The sequence below is a fragment of the Triplophysa rosa genome, linkage group LG11, assembly GCF_024868665.1.
Source record: "Triplophysa rosa linkage group LG11, Trosa_1v2, whole genome shotgun sequence".
Classification (NCBI taxonomy): Eukaryota; Metazoa; Chordata; class Actinopteri; order Cypriniformes; family Nemacheilidae; genus Triplophysa; species Triplophysa rosa.
Genome location: NC_079900.1, coordinates 23,708,371 through 23,730,301, shown reverse-complemented (window position 1 = coordinate 23,730,301; position 21,931 = coordinate 23,708,371). Strand labels below are relative to the sequence as shown.

At 38.3% G+C, this 21,931-nt stretch overlaps 3 protein-coding genes across 3 annotated transcripts; 2 read left to right on the top strand and 1 right to left on the bottom strand.

Moving 5' to 3' along the window:
• Positions 1–207: 207 nt before the first annotated feature.
• dxo (decapping exoribonuclease) lies at positions 208–4,924 on the top strand. The gene is made up of 6 exons (XM_057345891.1): positions 208–993; positions 1,112–1,338; positions 1,419–1,638; positions 2,858–2,993; positions 3,120–3,214; positions 3,318–4,924. The coding sequence occupies exons 1-6, from the start codon at positions 587–589 to the stop codon at positions 3,445–3,447; spliced, it is 1,215 nt and encodes a 404-aa protein (XP_057201874.1). The 5' UTR covers positions 208–586; the 3' UTR covers positions 3,448–4,924.
• A 92-nt stretch (positions 4,925–5,016) lies between these two features.
• Positions 5,017–14,391, bottom strand: slc25a17l (solute carrier family 25 member 17-like). The gene is made up of 9 exons (XM_057346951.1): positions 14,143–14,391; positions 13,980–14,040; positions 12,837–12,903; positions 12,602–12,750; positions 12,337–12,453; positions 11,956–12,101; positions 11,786–11,881; positions 11,598–11,680; positions 5,017–8,489 (listed from the first exon to the last, which is right to left on the bottom strand). The coding sequence occupies exons 1-9, from the start codon at positions 14,212–14,214 to the stop codon at positions 8,342–8,344; spliced, it is 939 nt and encodes a 312-aa protein (XP_057202934.1). The 5' UTR covers positions 14,215–14,391; the 3' UTR covers positions 5,017–8,341.
• A 1,419-nt stretch (positions 14,392–15,810) lies between these two features.
• anks4b (ankyrin repeat and sterile alpha motif domain containing 4B) lies at positions 15,811–20,067 on the top strand. The gene is made up of 2 exons (XM_057346950.1): positions 15,811–16,035; positions 18,837–20,067. Exons 1-2 carry the CDS (start codon positions 15,875–15,877, stop codon positions 19,939–19,941), a joined length of 1,266 nt encoding a protein of 421 aa, XP_057202933.1. The 5' UTR covers positions 15,811–15,874; the 3' UTR covers positions 19,942–20,067.
• Positions 20,068–21,931: the final 1,864 nt, after the last annotated feature.

Here is a 21,931-nt window from a genome sequence, read left to right as displayed (position 1 = left end):
GTATTTTGCAGTGACCTCAAATTTGTGTTGTTATTGCAGTTTTTACTTTAACTTAACTGTTAGTAAAGTATGTGTTTCTCGTACTATTAAACGTTTAAACTAGGAGTATTGTACATTTTTAATTGCATGTTTTTTTTGCGCTTTAACATACCTTTATGTAGTTCAGGAGCACGGACGTGTAAACCTTTTATAAAGAGCTTTTATTTTGGAACTTGTAGCGTATTGTAAAGCGACTTTTATTTTGAACGTGCTTCCGTCGCTGTTGTTTGCGCTCGTGAAATGGTAACACGGAACTTTCCGTTTTAAATCTTTAGGTTTGATTATGGATGTTATTTACAGTATAATGTTTGTTTTCAGTGTGGTTTAAACAAAGACCTCATTACTGCGCTCGAGAAACACTAAAATTAATAAATAACGAAGGCGGAGTGATAACAGGTTCAGTAACGTTACTCTGTTTGTTTCATCATCACGAGGGGTTGTGTGGCGTTTGTGATTTAGCCGAATAAGAAATATAACGTTACGTTAAAAAGCCATGTTGTGATTATGGTGGTTGTATTCAACACGCATCTGTAGAAAAGACCAAGCCATGGCTGAACATTACCGCAGAGCTCCACACAGAGATCATCATGAATCCGTTTATAAAAGATCACGAGAGCCCAGTGACGATCATAACCCTCATAAACGACACGGAGCTGCTGTGACACTGGCCACACACAGACAGATGTATGAGAGGAACTTCCCCTTGTATAAACAGCCCGTGGAGGTGGGCTGCTTCTCCCTGGACTCTCACAGGAACTTCTTCAATGATCACAGACAGATGAGATATTATGTCCAGCCCAGAAAAAGGCCAGAGTTTAATTTAAGGGATGGATACACTGATCGTTTCATTAAAAGAGATGATGGCGTGAAAGAGAGACTTGATCACCTGCTGAAGTGGATTCTGGCAAACAGAGATCAGATCCAAAACAGAGACAAGACCTCCTCATCCAGCCGGTATGGCTTATATTACTAGTACAGTACAGAAGACTGTGTTGTTTCTATTAAATCCCCATTCATTTCAAAAGAGCAAAAGTCCTGTTTTATAATATGTCCACTTGCATGTTTTTTGCAGTGTTTTAGGTGTGGACTTTGTGACGTGGAGAGGACACTTAACCAAGGTGCTGACCACCCCATACGAGACTCACGAGGGATGGCTGCTGGCCGCATCCAAGTTTGGAGGCACCATCTACATCAGCGAGGTGGAAACGGAGGCCGCACGAACAGACCGAGAGAGCCGCTCGGAGCGTCAGGAGGAGATGATGTACTGGGGTTACAAATTTGAGCAATACACTTGCGCAGGTTTGAAGAGATCTACTGTTCTGTACTGTCAGACTGTTTGCGTGATGAAGTGCGCATCTTATTGACCGTGTTGTTTTAAGATGATGTGGACGGCACCCCAGACCCTGGAGGAGTGGTGAACACAAACGAGGCATTTTGCACAGTGGTACAGACGCGTCTAGCCGACCACAAGCTACTCTTCTCTGGGGAAGTGGACTGTCGGGTTACAGACGCCGATGCTCCCCCGGCTCCGGCCTGTTATGTGGAGCTCAAGACCTCGGCAGAGATCTGCACCCCGAAACAGCGCAGCAACTTCCACAGGTGTGACTTGAAAGAAAAACATCCACAACTGGCCAACACTAAAAGCACCATGAAACTATAGTCCGGCATAGTGGGCATTTTCCAAATGAAGTGAGCATCCCTATGCCCTACTCCCTTCGAAGGGCTGAGCCCTTGAAGTGAACCCTTTGAAGGGTGTAGGGAATTACTGTCTCTCGTGTATGCGTTTGGAACTCCATTCACAAAGGGAAAAACCTTGACAACGCCGCACATGCACTCTAAATCAAGCACTCAGTTGTACACAATACATGTAATATTTCTTGTTGAGTATATTCCACCTTGTTTTTTCACTCCACTTGGTATTAAAAAGGAAATATATGATAAAGGAAACCTATAAACAAGTAGCTATTATTAAACCTATAAACTCAATTATTTTACACTATATTTTAATCATCTGAAATCATATTCATCACTGACAAAAATAGTGTAAAACACACACAAACTCAATTATTGTACTTACATTTGTACGTATCGTCAAATCCCGCTTCAAAATGCTCCGCGAGAACTCGTAATCCAAGATCACGCGGTCACAAACGGAACTCACTTTCTTGAAGTGACCATGGCATGTACCTCTACAAATGGCGTCCCCTTCACGAAGTGCCCTTCAAGGGCGCATAAATGCTGTTTGTATATGCCCTATATTTCAGGTTTTGTGAAGCCGTATCATAGTTTTATTTAAAAAAACAGACCAATGTCTTCCATGTGTATTAGCCAATTGTCTTTGCTCTTAATACTTATGCACATGTGCGTCATATTCAGTTTTTCAGTACCAATGAAACTTGCCGGTTATTTGTACTGATGGGAACAGTCTATTTCTGTAAATATTTAATAGTAATATGTATAAAACGGGCTATTACCTCAAATGAATATCTCTAAAAAGAGTAGTCAGTTTGTTTAGAGACACCCATTTTGCTGTGCTATATTGGAATATAAAGTGAAAGAAATTTGAGTCATTCCGTTGCTTTAATGTTTCTGTTCTGTTTTTATTTTGTCCGTTTTGAAACGTAAAAATGCAGTTCCCATTAACTTTCATTGTATTGAAAGTAGCAGCTTGGGCCGTACAGGTTTGAAACCTGTTTGAATGTGAATTGTTATTTTAATGCCACATGAGGTGTTTTGGTTCATGTTTGATGATCAGTGCTGCAAATCGAGACATCTTTGATTTTTAATGTTTCTCATTCATTGAATGTTTCTCCTAAAGGTACAAGCTGCTGAAATGGTGGGCACAGTCATTTCTTCCTGGAGTGCCCCAGATAGTCGCTGGACTTCGAGACCATGATGGGGTGGTGGTGTCTATGGAGACAATCCAAACCTCAAAGATATCTCAACTGATCAAGGTATTTAAAAAGGAAACATTTAAGTACTAAATTCAAAACAGGATATCCCAAAGTGAAATATTTGCAGTTAATGCCCTCGCCCTACATACGAGTCATTAATAATGCTGAGATGTCTTTATTCTATAGAAAGAGTTTAACTGCTGGAAGCCCACAGTCTGTATGAATTTCTGCAGCGATTTCTTGTCCTTTGTCAAATCAGTCGTCGAAGAAGATGACCCAAGGTACTTGCACGCTACATAAAATATGTCTACCATAAATCTGCCAATGAATTTCATGAGTATTTTTTGGGTTTTTACTGTTCTGATGTAATGTGGTGATTCTCAGGCTGGTGTATCTGTTTGCATGGGATCCTCATAGAGATGTGAGCTACACAGTGCACAGAGACTCTCAGTATAACTTCATACCGGAGTGGTACGTGAAAGAATTGAGGAGTCCCAGCTCATCTCAGCATTAATATACCGATCTTACAGGAACTTACAGACTGAAGATCATTGTCATCTGGATGTAACTCATATCTACAGAACTGGTTGGATGTTTTCTCTCTGGATGGTTTAATCCAACATGGTCTCATCTGAGGGAACAAATGGTTTTGGACATGTGCACGTTTTTTTGCTTTTGTTCCTGGGGTGCTGCTTTTATTAAAATGTACAGTGGCGCTGTAGATTTGTTTCTGTTAAGAGTGTTACTGTATAACTTTTATAATGAACTTGACAAAAAAAACATTTATATGTATCTTTTACAAAATAGGAAACACAAGCAGCATGAATTTCTCTGTAAACTTTTAAAGTTATCTGGCATGAACCGTTGATTTAAATGCAAACATTAGATTTGATATGTAGTTCATATAAATTTGATTTCTAGATGCCACATTGCTGTGTTTTGTGAATGACACCATGATATCATCTGAAACCCAACAAGATTTTTCAAACCACCTTTATTAGCATTGTCCTTGTAACTTGTGATTTAAACATGCTCAAATTTTACAGTCATGTAAATACCAAATTTATACAAATAAAAGTGCAAAATATGGGTTACAAATAAAATAAACCTAAAGAACAGTCTTGGTTGTATTCTGTGTGGTCCAAGTCAACCACAGTTTTACAGTAACATATTAGTAACACGAGTTTCAATAAGAAACAGCAAATTTAAGGCAAGTATGATTACAAGAAATTCACATAGCTTTCAGTTCTGAGGCCTGTGTTTTTATAGACATGTTTATGCCAAATTACAATGTCTTCATGTGCATGTCATTGAATGAATTAAAAATAAAATGTACGATAAGTAACGCTATGTAACTTGTTCGTTAATTGTTATGAACACCAGTATGTCCCAGTGGTTCTCAAACTGATACACACACCACTTTAGGTACATGACACAGGAAATTAAAAACCTGTATATTCATTCCGTGTTTTAAATACAATGTCAAATGTTTAATACACGATCGATAAATACGGAGTACATCTCATATAGCCTATGTGCAATTTTAATACAGTTTATCGTTGGCGATGTAACGTTAATTCAGGCTCGTGACAGGCAACTCAAACACAGGGCGGAAGCAGACAGACGCTTGTGCGTCTCTCGGGCTGTGTCCGAAATAACCCCCTATACCCTAAATATAGTGCACTATTTTAAGGGACATCCATTTTTAGTGGTGTCTGAATTCATAGTGGACATTATTGAGTGCACTCACTCATTCAATCCCATGATGCAACATAATAACGAGTCTACAGCCGATGTACACTCACGGCTAGCTGCTAGCCATCTATCGTGATGCTCGCGCTGAATGAATTTCCGCATCTCGGCAGAAGATGGCGCCCGCAGTAGGGATGGGACACACACTATTGCTTCGAAACAGTGTTCCGGAGCATTGCTTGAATTGAGTCCGTCACGTGACCTGAGGAAACGAAGCTTCGTTACCCACTGACACGTCACGCAGGATCCAACGCTGTGTATAATATATATAATATATATATTATATATATTTATATTATAATATATATATATATATATATATATGAAGAGTTTGGTTCCAAACTTTTTTTATCATGTTTTTTTGTGTTAGATTGCCGCATTTTTCGAGTTATTATGGCTTAAACCAACTACAGTTTAATTGATATTAAGTGGAATGCACCATAAAAAACAATTTGTTAAAATTTTGATAAACAGAAATTTTAAAAATCTAATTTTGGAAGTCTTCATATATATTAAATTATTATTCATGTTACTTAAGAACTGGATGTGCTTATTTTTCTTTGTTACTTTGAGTTCTAATTCTATATATTATTAAATTATATATTAAATATACAAATAAAACTTATAATAACATTTCAATTAACAAAATATCTGAGTGACACAGTTGGTGTAGGAATTTGTATTGACCACCAGATGGCGAAGTAGAGCACTGTGTCAAAAGCTTCGAAGCACCGATACATTTTTTTTAAAAAGCCTCATTGATTCAGAAGCTTCATTCGGCACATCCCTAGCCCGCAGCATTTCGCGTGCACAGGGTGTCCGAATTTACTCACTCGTTTTCACCCGCTCCTTAAAGTAGACTATATTAGTGAACTAATGTAGGGAATCGTGAATGAGGGTATAGTGGGCGATTTCGGACACAGCATCGGCCTCTCTCTTCCGATGAGCTGCGTGCAAATTAAGCTTCTTATGTATTTCTGCACTTGAAGCGCTGTTTAAAGCGGTTGGTGTTGTTAATGCTGCAAAGCGCTAATTCAAACAGGCATCTGCATCTACTCGAGGTTAAAGTCACCATGAAATCAAACAGGAAAATTCTAAGTGTTTTACACAGTGACAGTGTTGCAGTGATTATTATAAATGTTTTATCCGTGCACACCACTATATTTTAAAAAATAATTTGCTCTTGTAATTTTTAATCAAACTCCGCTCACCCTCTCAACAACAACTCTTCACCATATGACGTAAGCAACCAAAAAGAGGTAGGACTATACTCACTGTCCAATGGCCAGGCATTTTTAGCCCTCCCCTCCAGGCCCATATTACAACAAACCAATCAAAAAGGAAAAGGCAAAATAAAGCCCCGCCCTACATTTTTTCATATTTCAGAAGCCGTTTCACTCGGACTTAAGTCATGATACGGAAAAGAAGTAAATCGCAACTTCCGTTTCATGGTGACTTTAAATCAATGAAACGCGTGTTGTGATTTATTTTTGATGCGGCACTGCAGTAAAGTCTCTGTTTGTTATATGAAGCTGTTCTTTTGACGTTTACTGTAAGTATACGTATATTTATCTTCTGTGTTAAATATCCTTTCTACATTGTCTGTCTTTGCTAAAGGTTTGTAGTCTTTCTGTAAGTCCCCACAAAGTTAATAAATCGCCCATAAAAGTCATTCACTGAGCCCTGTTTACTGTACACTTAGGGCTGGGCAAAAAAATCCATTAATCGTATTTTTTAAATGCGGTAAAATGATTCTCAAAAGCTGTGAAACGATTTTTTTCTTTCATATTTCTGCAAGCATTGAACATTCATTAACGTGAATGTTATTGCTGCTACTACTATCCACTAGATGTCACTTTTCTTTTTACAACGGGTAGTTGTTACAACAGGGAGCGTATCGTTCATTCTTGTTTAAATTAACATTGTGGATGCGGGTGTGTCCTGGAATTTAACAACACCTCCTTCACATATGAATTCAGCCTCTCTTTACAGCTAATTTTGTTTGTTATACGTATCTTAAATGTAAAATAACCTGTTCTGTTTCGATATACCAAATATTATCAAAAAGTAAAACTTACCCCAAATCAAACAGCTCCTAAAATATACCTACAGTATTTTTGTAAATATAAAATATAATAGTGAGATTCGACTTCAAAAGGTTGTAGTAAAGAAAAGTTAAATGAACTAAAGCTCAATAAACACATCATGTCATACCTAAAACTGTATAATATACTCTATTGTTGGGTGGAAACGATCGATCGCATCACGCTGTCAATCACTCTCACTTGAACTGTGTGAACCTTCTCTTCTCACAGCAACATACACTGAATCTGTCTATGACTCGCGCTACAGAAAGAGAACAGAAAAATGCAGATAAAAGAAATCTAATTAAATAATCCATGCTTTTATACGCTCATAAACGTATTTAAAATAATGTAATACAAACTCGCATTTTACTGTATGTAAACAGGCAGCAGTGCTGTGCACGCTGTGTCGCTATGAAAGCACATGTGGGCGCGAGCTGCGCACGGGACGCTCCGTTCATCCTGTATATAACAGGCAAGAAATCATATTAAACAATTTGCATAACATCTAACGAATGTTTAAATAAATACTTTTAGCCAAACTAAATGTTGTGGTGTAACGTATTATGACTATCAACGAATACTTAACAAACGAATTACATAAAACGAAAGTGAAACTAAACATGAACTCGGATGCATCTACAGTGCCAACCTAAACGAGATTTAGAGCTTTAGTGCAAACTCTTTCTCAGCTTCACGTCCGCCCTCCGCTATACCCGTTTTCACTTCACATATGAGCTGTGAATGGGTCTCACAAAGAAATACGTCATCAACTAGAATTTATCGTTTATATCACGGGAAGACTAATTCCTATCGTGTGGGGAATTTCTACCGGTATATCGCAAACGATATAATATCGCCCATCCTTGCTGCTGACTAACTTGAAAAACATGGAAAAAACATGTTTAGTTTGAAAACAGCCGGGAAAAAAAGTGTTTGTATAATTAATAATACATTAGAATTGGAGGACGAGGTGTAAAGATAAAGATTCAAAGCTCTACTATTCATTTTAATGTTTATTCATGTGATTTTTCTATGGCGGTCATTAGGTGGTACTTGGAACAACTCATGTTATTAAAGGTGGTACTTGATCTGAAAAGTTTGAGAACCACTGTGCTAGATAAATGAACTCAATCCAATCAGAAAGGACAGACGTAACATTCTTCATGTTAAAATGTGTTCTGCCTGGTAAGCCCTTTCAAAAACACCATCCAATACTATTATCTTCAGTTGCTTCGAGTTAAAATTGCCATTATATTATATTTGCTTTAAAGCTACTGTTGCCTGTTGGCACTAAGAAGTTTTACATTCAGACTCAGACATATTAAAGAAAATATGAATGCTTTTAAGGCAGCTATTAAAAATGAACAATTCAAAAACACCTCCATGGCTCCAGTTTTTAGGCAAACAATAAACGTCACTATACTGACCTATGTCATGGTAAAGCCGAGGTCATATTACATAAACCCATGTTAGTAGAGTGGTGACTGATGGGATATATGGAGCTCCTCCTGAGGGTTTGTGTTAGAGAGGTAGTATTTAGTCTCTCAGTAGTTGACATGGCTCAATGTCTCAATGCTGGAGTTTCTTCTGGATACCCATGAGTCTGAATGTGGCAGCAGTTATCTTCTCATAGACCACAAACATGAGCGCCGCCGTCAACACTGTCTGCAGGAGCTTCGCCTCTAAACCTTTATATAAACCCAACAGTCCATGTCTCCTGTGACAAAATCAATTTCAATTGAACAATTTTGTTAGTATAGTCAAATCATTTTTAATTAACACTATGTATTCTGTATATTTCAGACCAATGCAAAATTGTGAAAATCGCTGTAAAAATAAATTTGAATTGAAGTAAAATGTTTGATTAAATTATCAGCTCATGATTTTAAGAGTGGTACAGTCCTGGTATTAAAGCGTATAAACCAAATAATTAGCTAATATTAGCATCAGAACATCAGAACATTATTACTGTTGCATAGCAACATTCCCTTACAGCTACTTTAATTTAAAATGGATATTATATTCTAATATCCTTAACATACAGTGTGTTTAATATGTGGTATCCACTTAATAAAAGCAATATGACACTTGACGCAGTGTTATAGTTGCGTACTCTGAATATAGGCTAAATGCGACCTTGTTCCTTAAAGATGAGGTAACACACAAGAGTTTCTGCCAATCTCATATTAATCTTAAATTCCTATACAGTAGTATTTGAAGAGTTTGGTTCCAAAACGCTATAAATCCATTTTGATTAATTTGAGTAAAAATGTGTTTTCTTTCCAAAGAAAGTGGCAAGATGAAAACCACTATTTTCTGTTTTGAAGTTTCACTTAGCATCTTTAGGTTCTAGTAACATAAAAAAATTCAAATCCAGATTTTGATTTTAAAAGATTTATTATAAAAATTTATCATTTTTCCCAAAAATGCAATAAATCCATGACAATTTTTTTTCAAAATGCAATAAATCCATTGAATCAATATAAAATTTATTTTTCATATTGAAACTGTAGAAAATACACAACAAAGTGAGTTGATCCACATATGACAGCCTCTTACATACAGGCACTGGACAATCAGTCATCGCTCCTAAAATGAATTCAACGGGTCATCTTTTTAATGCTATAAATTAGTGCCTCATCTTCTTAATCTCCTCACGGAAATGATTAGATTTCGATGGTTTACGTTTCTTCCACACCGCAGAAACCAGAACAGGTAGACCAATGCCTTCAAAATTATTCATTTTTTTGAACACAAAGTACAAAGTAGATCAGGGAAACTAGGAGTCGACCGTATTCAGAGCGCCGCCATTACTGTTTACAGTGCGTGTAATGCTGTGCTGTGATTGGTTGAGCGGATATATCGCATTCTGCAGAGAAGTGAGACTGCCGTATATAGAGATTTGCACCTACGTCACGGATTGGTCAGTTACCCGGATGCGCGGCCATATTGGAGATACTCGGATCTAAACAACAGCATGGATTGCACGGTTAATGACGTTAATAACATAAGACGTTGTTTTACTAATTTATGATGTCTAAACCACGTAAAAAAAAACGCGTGGAAGCTGCTAAATCATATAGAGAAGGACTTGGTAAGCAGGAAAGGGCGCGATATTTTGACAAACTAAAATTAATAGGTGGTTATTAGGAATCACAATGGCCATATGCAGTAACATCACATACATATAAGGACTGACGACCCAATTTCCTATATTTCTCAGCCCGACGTAGTGAACTACTTATTTTGTTCGCCAATCAAGTCCTACCCCGAAACCTTATTCTCATCGAAAACTTTTGGAAGTTTTTTTGTTTAAAAAAAATCACCATTTAAACACACACACACACACCCAGGCTTTGGTTGACTATCCCCGTGGGGACAGTCCATAGGCGTAATGTTTTTATACTGTACAAACTGTATATTCTATCCCCTAAACCTAAAGATCATAGAACACTTTTTGCATTTTTAGATTTGTAAAAAATATTGTTCTGTACAATTTATTAGCTTTTTTGCCCCTGGGGACCTCAATTTTGGTCCCCACGGTGACCCGAGTCCCCATGTGTTGGTGTGTATCCCCCACCGGGATATACAAACATGAACACACACACACGCGCTGACAGTCTGGTCCCTTTTAACTAAATCACCTCCAAGTTATTTAATAAAACAGCGTGCCTCTTAACTGTTACAGGGATTCTTTACCCATGAATGTGTGTGTGTGTGTGTGTGTGTGTGGAATAGTTAAGTTAAACTACACACAGTAACGTTAAATACTACTGACTCGTGAGTGAAGTCAAGAGTAGAAAATAATGAATTATACTGCATGTGACGTTACAGCATATGGCTATAGCAATTCTCGGGTGTAATCGACTTGCATTAAAGCACTTTATTTTCAGTTATTTCTAAAGAAGCAGTGTTTACGTTCAATGCCTCCAACGTGGCCGACTTCCGGATTGATGACGCGTCGTGAAAACCCTCTATAGCGGTTTGGAAAGAAAGGGAGAAAACATGACAGAATAACACAGCGGATATCACATTTTGCGTAAAATTTAAAAGTGACTTCAATACCGACCTGACACAATACTGATTTTGGCAGAAACTCATTTTTTTTAAATGTCGTTTATCGCGTTTTGTAACCAAACTCTTCATTTAGTTTTTTTCAGATTTATAAAAGACAGATACAGCTGTATGATTATTTCCCTAAAAAGACGAGCGCCTTGAGGCGTGTGGGGGAACAAACAAACAAACACAGCTTTCTCGCGCGTGGGCGTGCTCTTTCGCTTGCTGGATGACACGTGGGCGTGCTTTTCCGGGAGAGTTGTCCAATAAGGGACAAGATCCCTTGTTACGAAACGGGAATCCATGTTCAAAAGAAACATTTTCCGAAAACTATACGAACCCCGGCGGAGTGAATCGAGCACAGAAATACTACGTCATACGTTCAACTCGTTTTTTGACAAATTGACCATGTGAAGCATGAGAAGTCAGCACGTTTAACGGTGTAAAGAAGTCAGAATGCATGAAATAGCATGTTACCTCCGCTTTAAAGACACAAGCTGATAGTTCATAGTTCATGGTCAGCTGTACTCTCATCTTTATGAATTCTGTTGGAGTCAGCAGATTCAAGGTCTACGGAGTCCGACTGAAGCGGTGCTTGGGTTTACCAGCACCAGTGAACAGGCGGTTTTAAACCCCACTACCATGTTACTGCCATTCATACATGACATCTATTCTTCCCCTCTTTAGATAAGACCCAGCTGATACTTCGCTTCAGATGATAATAATATTTCACAATGTCATTAAACTACAATGATACAGAAAGACTCACTTGATTCGGTCCATTAGTAAATACACCACGTTCCTCAGGCTGCCCAGCAGGCCTCCTTTTCCATCCGATTTATACTGGCCAAACTGTTCAGGAAGCAATGGGACATATTTCACACAGCCAAAAACTATGGTTTACTTAAATATCTACACCAAGTTTATTATATAATGTTGATGAAAAACTGTATTTACCCTCAGTATGGCCTGAACCGTCTGCAGTGGATATGTTGCAGATGTTGCAATAGCTTTAGCGATGGCACCAATAAGAAAAATCTCGAGTGATGATATCTGCACATAAACACATTTCAGTTATAGACCATACAATAGGTCTCCAGTTACAAAAATAACAACTTTTTCCAAACCTTCCTGTCTCCACGTCCCGCTTTCCTTTTCATAGCTTCATAGAACATGAACTGAACTGCAGGGTTGAACACCAGCACGAGAGACGGCAGAGTCCCGTTCCACAGAGTCCCCACTCCCTCACTAGCTATTATCTGGGAAAAGGCATCTTTTGGAGGAACACAGCATTGAGATGTTTGCAATGTTTGTCTTACCGGTAAAATATGTGTGTTGTTATTGCTTTAGTTTCTTATTAAATGCAACAGTGTTCAAATAACACAAAGGGAATAGCAGTACCAACACAAAGGATGAATGGAACTGGTTCATTTATGCTCATTGCTCATCATTAAAAAAAAAAAGAGTCTATACCTTAACAAATAAATGAGTGTTTAAGGGGTTCTGACCAAATATGCCCTTATAGTGGGTCTGATGGAAGTCCTCATTCCGGAACTTAGCCCCCTGAAGCTTCAGCCGCGTGTTGACCACCCACATGGGAGTCGTCAGGAGCACGTTAACAGCTCCTTAAAGAAGAAATAAATAAAGCATGATGAAAAGTGGATCTTATCGATTAATATCAGCATCTGATGCATCCGGTATTTACAAGGATTGCATTTTATTACTCACTAAAGTGTAATGCAACCAGTTTAAATACTTGAGTCAATTCGTCACCTGATATGAAGCCCATGAGCAGATCTTTGCCAGGTCTGGATCTGTCAGACACCATGACCTTCTTCAGGGTGTTGAATGTGTAGAAGTAGACAAAGTTAGAGCAGCACAGGCTAGAAATGACAGGAAACCAGCCACGATAGAGAGACAATCTGAAACCCACAGACATCAGATGCTTTCAAAGGTGCTGAATCTTAATCAGGGTTACAAGGGTCTGCACAATGGATACAGTACTCACATGCCCTCCTCCTTTGCTATCTCAGCCAGAATAATGGGAGTGGACATAGCCTTCCGGCTTTCATCCACTGAAACAGATGCAGGGAAATGCACAAATGACATAAGCGCATAATGGGCATGTTGGGTAGTGACGGCAGTGACGTGGGTCACGTACACGTCGTCTAAAACTTTGACACTCCATGGAATAAGTGTACTGTTAAAAATGTACTTGTAAGAGGACAAGACCATTCTTTATTATATAACTGAACAGCCAATACAGCAAGGCTAAGGATTTACAAATCATTTTGCAGAAAAATGATTAGTAGGGATGTAACGATTCACCGTGAGCCTGTTGAAAATCGATTATAATGTGTGACGATTCAAATCGGTTGAAGTGTGAACTGCATCGCAATACATTTTTTGAACAGCAGGGGCCGCCATGTTCACTGCAAACTGCAAACTGTGACTGTTGCATGACTAATAATCCGATGTTTGAGTAAAGTTATTTGGTTGTTACTGTATGTCATAAAGAGAATGAACGTCGGTCACTTTAAGAGTTACGTTAAATAGGAAGTGACGTTGACGCGGTAACGTAAGAAACACAGTTGAGGAAATACAAAAGTTGTTGTTGCTGTTGTTGAATAAAGAAGAAAGGAAATTTCGAACCGAGTCGTCTTTTCAGACAGAACACAGACACTATTAGTTTGTTTACATTAAAGAGACATTTTCTATTATTAATTTGTTATAAAATTGCAATTTAGTTTTGTTATTTGAAATAAAACATAATTTTATTATACAAAGAAACGTGAAACATTTAAGAAATAATGCAAGGGAAGTTGTTCATTTCTAATTTGTTTCAACTCATTTTGTAAAAATAAATCGTGACTAAATCGCATCGCATCGTGAGCTGAGTGAATCAAAATGTGTGAAAAGTTGCTATTCTCAATAGAAATTCTATTCATTAAAACTGAAAACATATTTTCATATATATATGGGAACCCTTAAAAAGTAAATAAAGATGGCAAAATAATAATAAAATAAGATAAGTCACATAAAAATGTGAAAAGTACGAAATATAGTCTTAATAAAAGATATTCAAAAATATAGAAAATAAAAAGCTCTTTATGGCATAAATACAGTATTATATATGAGGATATGAACTCACCCTGAAGTCTGATTCTGGCTGTGTCCAAAGGATAAAACACACTCATTGCTGTAACACTGCCCTGTAGAACAATAATAACACGCTTTAACAAACAGCACAGACACACATCTTAAACAGACGAGAAAGACACTATCCATGATTATTTAAGCCAGTGTTTCCTCACAATTGCACCTGCCACAGCATGCACCAGTGTTTCATATGACAGCAGGCCGACTGAGCTGCTGCTGTCTGACATCTTTCATTTACTCTTGATTCACTCCTATAAACCCTGATCAATGCGACACCGCAATCCAAATCACCCGCGACAAAAAACGATTACACCCAAACTTAATTCATGTTCAGTCATTCACGTTTTATTGCTGAACATCCGCATTCAGATGCTGTTACTTCTTCGCGCTGACTCTTGTTTGACTCACGCTGCTCGTTACCGCCTCTAGAGGTTATACATGGACGTACAGAGATCATAGTTTTGTACGAAAACCATTGAAACTTTTTGGGGGGGGTTGTCGTTTACGCTCCAGTTATCGATAGTTAGACTTGAAAAAAATATTTCTTGTCACGAGGAATTGTTTAAGGCACAGTTCACCCAAAAATGAAAATTCTGTCATCATTTACTCTCCCTGAGATTGTTCCAAACCTATATGAATGTATTTGTTCTGCTGAACACAATGGAAGATATTTGGAAGAATGTCAGTAACCGAACAGATCTCATCCCCCATTTACTGCCATAGTAGGGAAAGTAAATGCTATGGGAGTCAATGGGGGATGAGCCTACATGCTTGTCTAGCATTCATTTGGCTTATTTGCTAATAATTGTGCAGATATCCCAAAACTTGTCTTTATGTACTGTGTTTGGCTTTAACTTCACTTTAACCATGCTATCCATATTCGTTAAATTTGCAACATCGAATACTAAAGACGCTTACTCAAGGCGCAGCACTGGAACTTATTTCTGGAATTCAGCAGCTGTGATCATTGGACAGTCGGAGTATTATGTACCACATGACCACAGTAAACATACTCTTCCATCAGTGGCTTAATTTATGACACTTGTCAACGTTAATCCCTGTTATGAACTGTTAAATGTAGGACTTTTTATGTAGACCCCCTGTATTGTACCTTTAAGTCACGCCCATTTGTCCCTTAAAAGCAGTTCAGTTGCTTACGATAGTTAATTGGCAGATGGTATCGCAGCATCAGGACCCGAACCAGCAGAACGCGAGACAGCTTCTTCTCGCAGGCCATCAGACTGCTGAACTCCAGACAGAAAACGATGCCCACCCACCTACATGCAGTTCCATCTTCTCTTCTGCACTAACAACACCGCAAACACTACCAGTATACATCACTGGAAGTTATATATATATATATAAGCTATACGTACATCCATAAGTCCCTTGACAATACAGTGTACTATGTGTATATTATGGAAATGTGTGTACTGTATATTGTGTACAATTGTCTATTATTTATTGTATATTGTGTAAAGTGTGTATATTGTTGTTTATGTACAGTATATTGTACATTTTCATATCTTGTTGCTTGTACTGCCATGGCCAAGAGTCTTGTACCCAAGAATTTCACCATCAGTACACTTGTGTACATGATGTGTGACAATAAAGAGATTTGATGAGTAACTGAAATAACTGTGAATAAAACAAGTTGGCCATTGCTAAGAAATCAGAAGACCTGACATCACACTTCTGGTAACCCATCATTGATAACAAACACACACTGGACTTTAGTTTATGACACTGACAGTGACGCTGTGTTCGTGCAGTGAATTTCTCCTCCCTCAAACACACAGGCAGAGAAAGAGAGAGGTCTACAGGATGGTCCACTGATGATTCACGTCAGACATTTTACTTGTATATTTTGTTCTTGTTTTCACAACCATGTCAAGATACCACAAAGCAGCCATTGATGGTTATTTGGATCTTTTGAAAGAAGCCACCAGAAAGGATCTGAACACCCCGGATGAAGATGGCATGACGCCCACTCTCTGGGCGGCTTATCACGGACATATTGAGGCTCTTCAGCTCATATGCAGTAGAGGGTGAGCTCAATAAACCTGTTTGAACTATGCAATAAGACATTTCTTTACTAAACATGCATATTTACTAGAATTTACAGTGAATAATTGTTTCTAATAGAATAATATTCATAGCATTAAAGCTATGGCGATGAACTGTAATCATTGCAAGAAGATGACTAATTGGTACCTTGTTAGTTTCAATCCTTTTACGAGGTACATATTTCACATCTGACAAATGATTTTCCAGTTCAGACCAGTTTTACAATACTTTAGGTGGTTACTTTCTAGCTATTTCTTGTAAGATTGATTTTGTGTTTAAAGAGGCTCGTTGTTTTAACCCAATGGCTGGTGATTCTCACGAAATCTTGAAAATGTCAAACATGATTTTCTTATAAACACTGGCATCAACTCATTTCATTTTGATTCATTAAACACAAGGTATGCCATGTTTAAAAGCGTGAATTTAAAAACTTTTACTAACAGCTGAACATAATTTTTAAAATTTTTTACATAAAAAGCCTTAAAAATCTCATTACAGTAAACATTTAATCTGTCAACCCCATAGAATGTTTTGCTAAAACAAGATAAGTCATGATGGGTAACCAAGTTTCATTAATCATACATAATAGGACAATAATGAATTATATTTTAATAGGAAATTATACATGTAACATTTTTTTTAACGCAGAAAACTTCCTGTATCGGTAATGAAAGTGAAGAAAGCTGTGACAAGAGATTATTAAGCTTTTAAAATATGAAGTTATCTGTTAACCTGTCATTTGAAAGGTACAGACAGGTGTGTTTCTTCAAACAAAATCAAACTTAAACTTAATACGCAAAGGAGGATATTTGGAAGAATGTCAGTAACCAAACAGATCTCATCCCCATTCACTCCCATAGAATTTATTTCCCCTACTATGGCAGTAAATGGGGGATGAGATCTGTTTGTTTACTGACCTTCTTCCAGATATCTACCTTTGTGTTCATCAGAACAAAGAAATTTATACAGGTTTAGAACAACCTGAGGGTGAGTAAATGATGACAGAATTTTCATTTTGGGGTGAACTATCCCTTTAATGTAATTATCTTTGTGTGTGTTTAAACTGACTTTTTAGAAATATCAGTTATGGTTATCAGTTTGTTCATTTTTTATACATGAATATTCTGTCAATATTTTTGTTGTCATTTGAGAACATACAGAAGAACATTAATTATTTTCAAATTAAAATTATATTTAAATTTTACTCTGTTTAAATGACAACATATAATGCACTCCGACAAATCGGGACCCATTGAGAATTTCAGGAGAAAAGGCAAAAAAATACATAAATATTCATTATGGTAAAATTATGCTTTGTGCAAGGTAGAGAACACAGTTATGTTTATTGTGATCATTTTTTGTGTTACCCAATTATATGTTCTATACTTAAAATCTTTATTGACATGATGTTTCAGTGGTTTCGCGAGAACGACCCAGCTAGGTTTATCAGTGTTTCTGGCCTCTCTGTTTCTTGCATGATTTGCCATTTACATCATTCCTAAAATTCCCAGAGCTAAAGCCAAGCGCTTAATCAACCAAATGAATTATGCAAATATGGAACAATAGACCTCTTTATCTTCCACAGTTCATCTACTGCTAGCTCCAGCCAGAGTTTATTTATTTCTAGCATCATGAATTGATATTGTGAAATGATGTCCCTCAGACTGTACCAATCACCATTTTAAAAGGTAGACTGCTGTCACATGTGTTTGTTAAATGTATTGTATAACGAATGTGTTTTGTTATGAGTACTCAGAGACGCTTTGTCATGTTGCATGTCATCCCTTCAGGAACAGATGCTGTTCAGTTTGATAAGCGCTTTCTTGTACAGCAGATATTGTAATCTGACTTGTTATGGGTTAGCCAGTGGACTTTCATTTTATGACAAGTTACAGATTAACTTTTGCTGATGTTTATGACCTCTGGTTGATTCTTATGAATTATGAGAAAATATGTGAGGGTGGAATTTGAATTGCTGGAGGAACAAACACTTCTTGGGGCAGTTTCCCGGACAGGGCTTAGATTAAAACAGGATTTACCTCTTCAACCTACATTCATTTTAGACCTCCATACTCTTCATGGATTTTAACAATTACAGTCTCGTTTGTTTAAAGTTTTATTTCTGCACAGCAATTTCAGGAGAAACATCTGAGAGTAAGTTACAAAATGTAATAAAATGTAGGAAAGCTGCAATGAAATCTCCTTCGAGCAATTCAATTTTTGGTGGTTGCTATGTTGTTGCTAGGGTGCTCTGGTTGAATTTACAGGCCTCTTCTGATGACGTAAACAACGCTGGACTAACACTGGTCCAGAAGAACTTCCTGTTTCAGTTCTTTAACACTACACAAACATTTGGACAAAAGACAAACAACAGAATGTGTATAGCCGATTTAAAATGCTAAACAAACATCTTTAAGGTTTATTTATATATATATATAAACTACTACTAATAAATAAATAAAAACCGAAAAACTGAAAACTGAGAAGTGCTTCTGGACCAGTTCCATCTTGCAAAGTGGTCTATAGGATATCTGGGGCCAGATTCACAAAACTGTTCTTAAGACAAGATATAAGATTGTTCTTAAGATATATTATAGGAAGTTCATAAGAATGTTCCTAAGTGCGAGTCTCAAACATTTCTTAAGAAGTTCTCCAAAAAGCAATTCTTAAGAATAAATAACATACTTTGTCAATGATTACACTCTCCTGCTTGTGAGGTGCTGTATATATTAATCTATACAATAAACTTTATTCGTGTAACAAGCGGCTCTATGTCCTGTAGGGGGGATCCAGACAAGAGTGACATCTGGGGGAACACACCCCTACATCACGCCGCCGCCAACGGTCACATGCAGATCCTCAGCTTCCTGGTAAACTTCAGCGCTAACCTCTTCGCTTTGGACAATGACTTCCACACACCAATGGACGTTGCTGCCTCTCGAGACCACATGGACTGTGTCCGCTTCCTAGATGGTGCCGCGTCCAAACAGATGAGCCAGAATGCCAAAAAGGTAGCGCGTCTGAAGGAGCAGGCCACCAAAGATGCCGAGCGCAGGGTGAAGCAGTGCGAACGTGTGAAGAAGAAACACCAGAACAAGATGGATAAGATGTACCGCGGCTCGGTCTCTGAAGCCAGTTTAGCCTCTTCAACCACAGGTACCTTGAACAGCGTGAACAGAGAACAGTTCTCCAAACTCATTGCGGCAGACACCGACGGCTCTGTCAGAGCAACGATCAAGGGAACCCTCCAACGCAAGTTTGGGAAAAAAGACAAGGGGACCGTGAGCAGACAGGGGGACGACAATGTGATTTTCGTCAAACAGGACAGCGGCTCTAAGGCGAAGCCTGGTTTTGTTGACGTCTTCAATGAGCAAGATGAAAATGATGAGGATGAAGAGGAAGGTTTTGAAAATGAGGAAGAGGGGGCCAGTCAGTTCAAGTCTATTTTCGAAAGGCCCGGTCTTGGGAAAATGGTTTTCCGCAGGAACTTCTCCAGGGAAATGGGCATCGAACCTGAGGATCTCCCTAGGGGCAATACAGAAGACCTGGGCTTCCTCATTCGCCAGGAGGTGTTCGAGTCTGTGGAGGAGGGGCTAGAGGGTTTTGAGGAGGATTCAGAACTTCCTTGGAATGAAGCAGAGATCGGTCTGGATGAGGAAGAGGAGACGTCGCATTTGGATTCGTTCTTGGCTTCTATCTGTCTGATGGACTTTGCTCCCGTGTTCAGTCGTGAGCAGCTGGATCTCGACGCTCTCATGCTCTGCTCAGATGATGATCTTAAGAGCATCCGCATCCAACTTGGGCCACGCAAAAAGATTTTGGAAGCAGTGGCTCGCAGGAAGGCGGTCCTAGAGAGTTCTGCTGTTGTGAAGGACACTTTCCTTTAATAAAAACATGTTGCATGATTTTCTGCGGTTCATGTAACGTTTCTCTCTGATTCCTTTACAGTTTGGTTGTCGTTGTCTCTGCTTATACAGTAGGTGACTGTGATTTATTTAATTGGCTTTACAAAATAAAACACCAGTTAAAAATGTGTACTCAGTGTCTTTTTGATCATCGTAAAAACATTTTGCCTTTCGTTGTTGTACTCGCCAAATTTATGTAATTTATACACTATATTTGTGATTTCGTGTTTAATTTAAGTCCATCCATCTATCTATCTATCTATCTATCTATCTATCTATCTATCTATCTATCTATCTATCTATCTATCTATCTATCTATCTATCTATCTGTCTGTCTGTCTGTCTGTCTGTCTGTCTGTCTGTCTGTCTGTCTGTCTGTCTGTCTGTCTGTCTGTCTGTCTGTCTGTCTGTCTGTCTACTGTACCTATCTATCTAATATGTAAGGAATAATTGATGACTATGTTGCATGTTGCGGTGGTGCCGCCATCTTGGGAGGATAATACTCCACTGCTATTGTTGTTTTGATATGTACCGTTACTTGTTTTGTTTGATATATGGAGAAATGGAAAGTGAAAGAACCAGGGGCTTTTCCTGAATGACTCTGCGTAATGCTATTGCAGTTGGTTAACACAGCAAGACCGACCTACCATAGTTATGTTTCCTAATCAAACAAGAAAAACAAAACACTGCATTGAATGCACTAGCAGCCTTCCTCCCAAGATGGCACAACATTCAACGCGGCGTGAGGTCGATTAACGGTTCTTGCAGTGGCATAGAAAGCTTGCTGCTGCGGTGTGTTAAAAGTCCCGTTTACCCATTCCACAGACGAATTTAAGCTGCTTTTTTGTTTGTTATTTTCATGTTTCTTCGTGTTTTATCTTTAACCCGCTGATTGTGTCATGTAGTTTGCTGTTCCCTATCGCATCTAGTTTTTCATCTGAACCATCCTGCACAGCACTGTCGCCCTTGTTGAAATGTTCATGCTGTCCATAAATATGAATAGTGATTTCTTCTCAGACAATGGAATTTGCCTGTCATTTTGTCTGTTGTTAGATCTATATTCAGTGGTGGACAGTATAAACCTATTCAGTTAAACTTGGCGCAGTGATATGGAACTGTAATTCGGTCGACAGATCTGAAACTTCATAGGTGTGCATTTGACTTAAAAAATAAGGCACACCCGTGGTATATGTATGAAATAGTACACAGACAAAAGAGACAGAGGTACAGTACATTGCTGATAACTTTATAGTAATGGGAGTTCAAGTGAACTGGAGAGATGGAGTGAGACCATCTGAACTGGAAAACAGACAAATGATTAACGCCAACATCTCAGACATGAGAAACAGCCACAGGTCCTTCAGAGAGAGATGATGAATGAAACGAATTAGTTGCAAATACATGTGGTTTGCCTTTGATCACAATATTTTTCCTCATTCAGTGCAGCATTCACTCACTTTTTCTTTTTGGACTCAGTTCTGCATTCTGTTGTGATATTCAGTGCTATCTCCTCCATGAGCTCGTCCTGAATGTCCTCTCCTCCTCCTCCTCTGCTGTCTTCCCTCCTCTGTGCAGAACTGGTCCTTTGGCTCTCATTTGGGAGGGTTTGAGAATCCTGGTGCAACTTTTCCAGAGCAGCCTGTTGACGCTAATAGGAAAACAGATCATTCCATCACATGAATTGTGTCACAGATCACAATTAATGAAGGAAAGTGGCATTACAGTTGGTATTTGGTTTGTAAATGAGTTCTGCTGAGCCTGTGTTTCATCAATGATCTCATCCTCCTTAGAGCAAGCTTCTTGCATCTGAATGATGACCTGCATTTGAAAACATGATTATGAGTGCCATCGGTATACTGAAAACAAAACTCAGAATGATCCTTACGTCAGTAAGCAGGCCAGTGTAGTAATCCATCTGCTTCTCTTCTTCAAGAACAATCCTCTGGGAAATCAGAATAATACAGTAAGACAT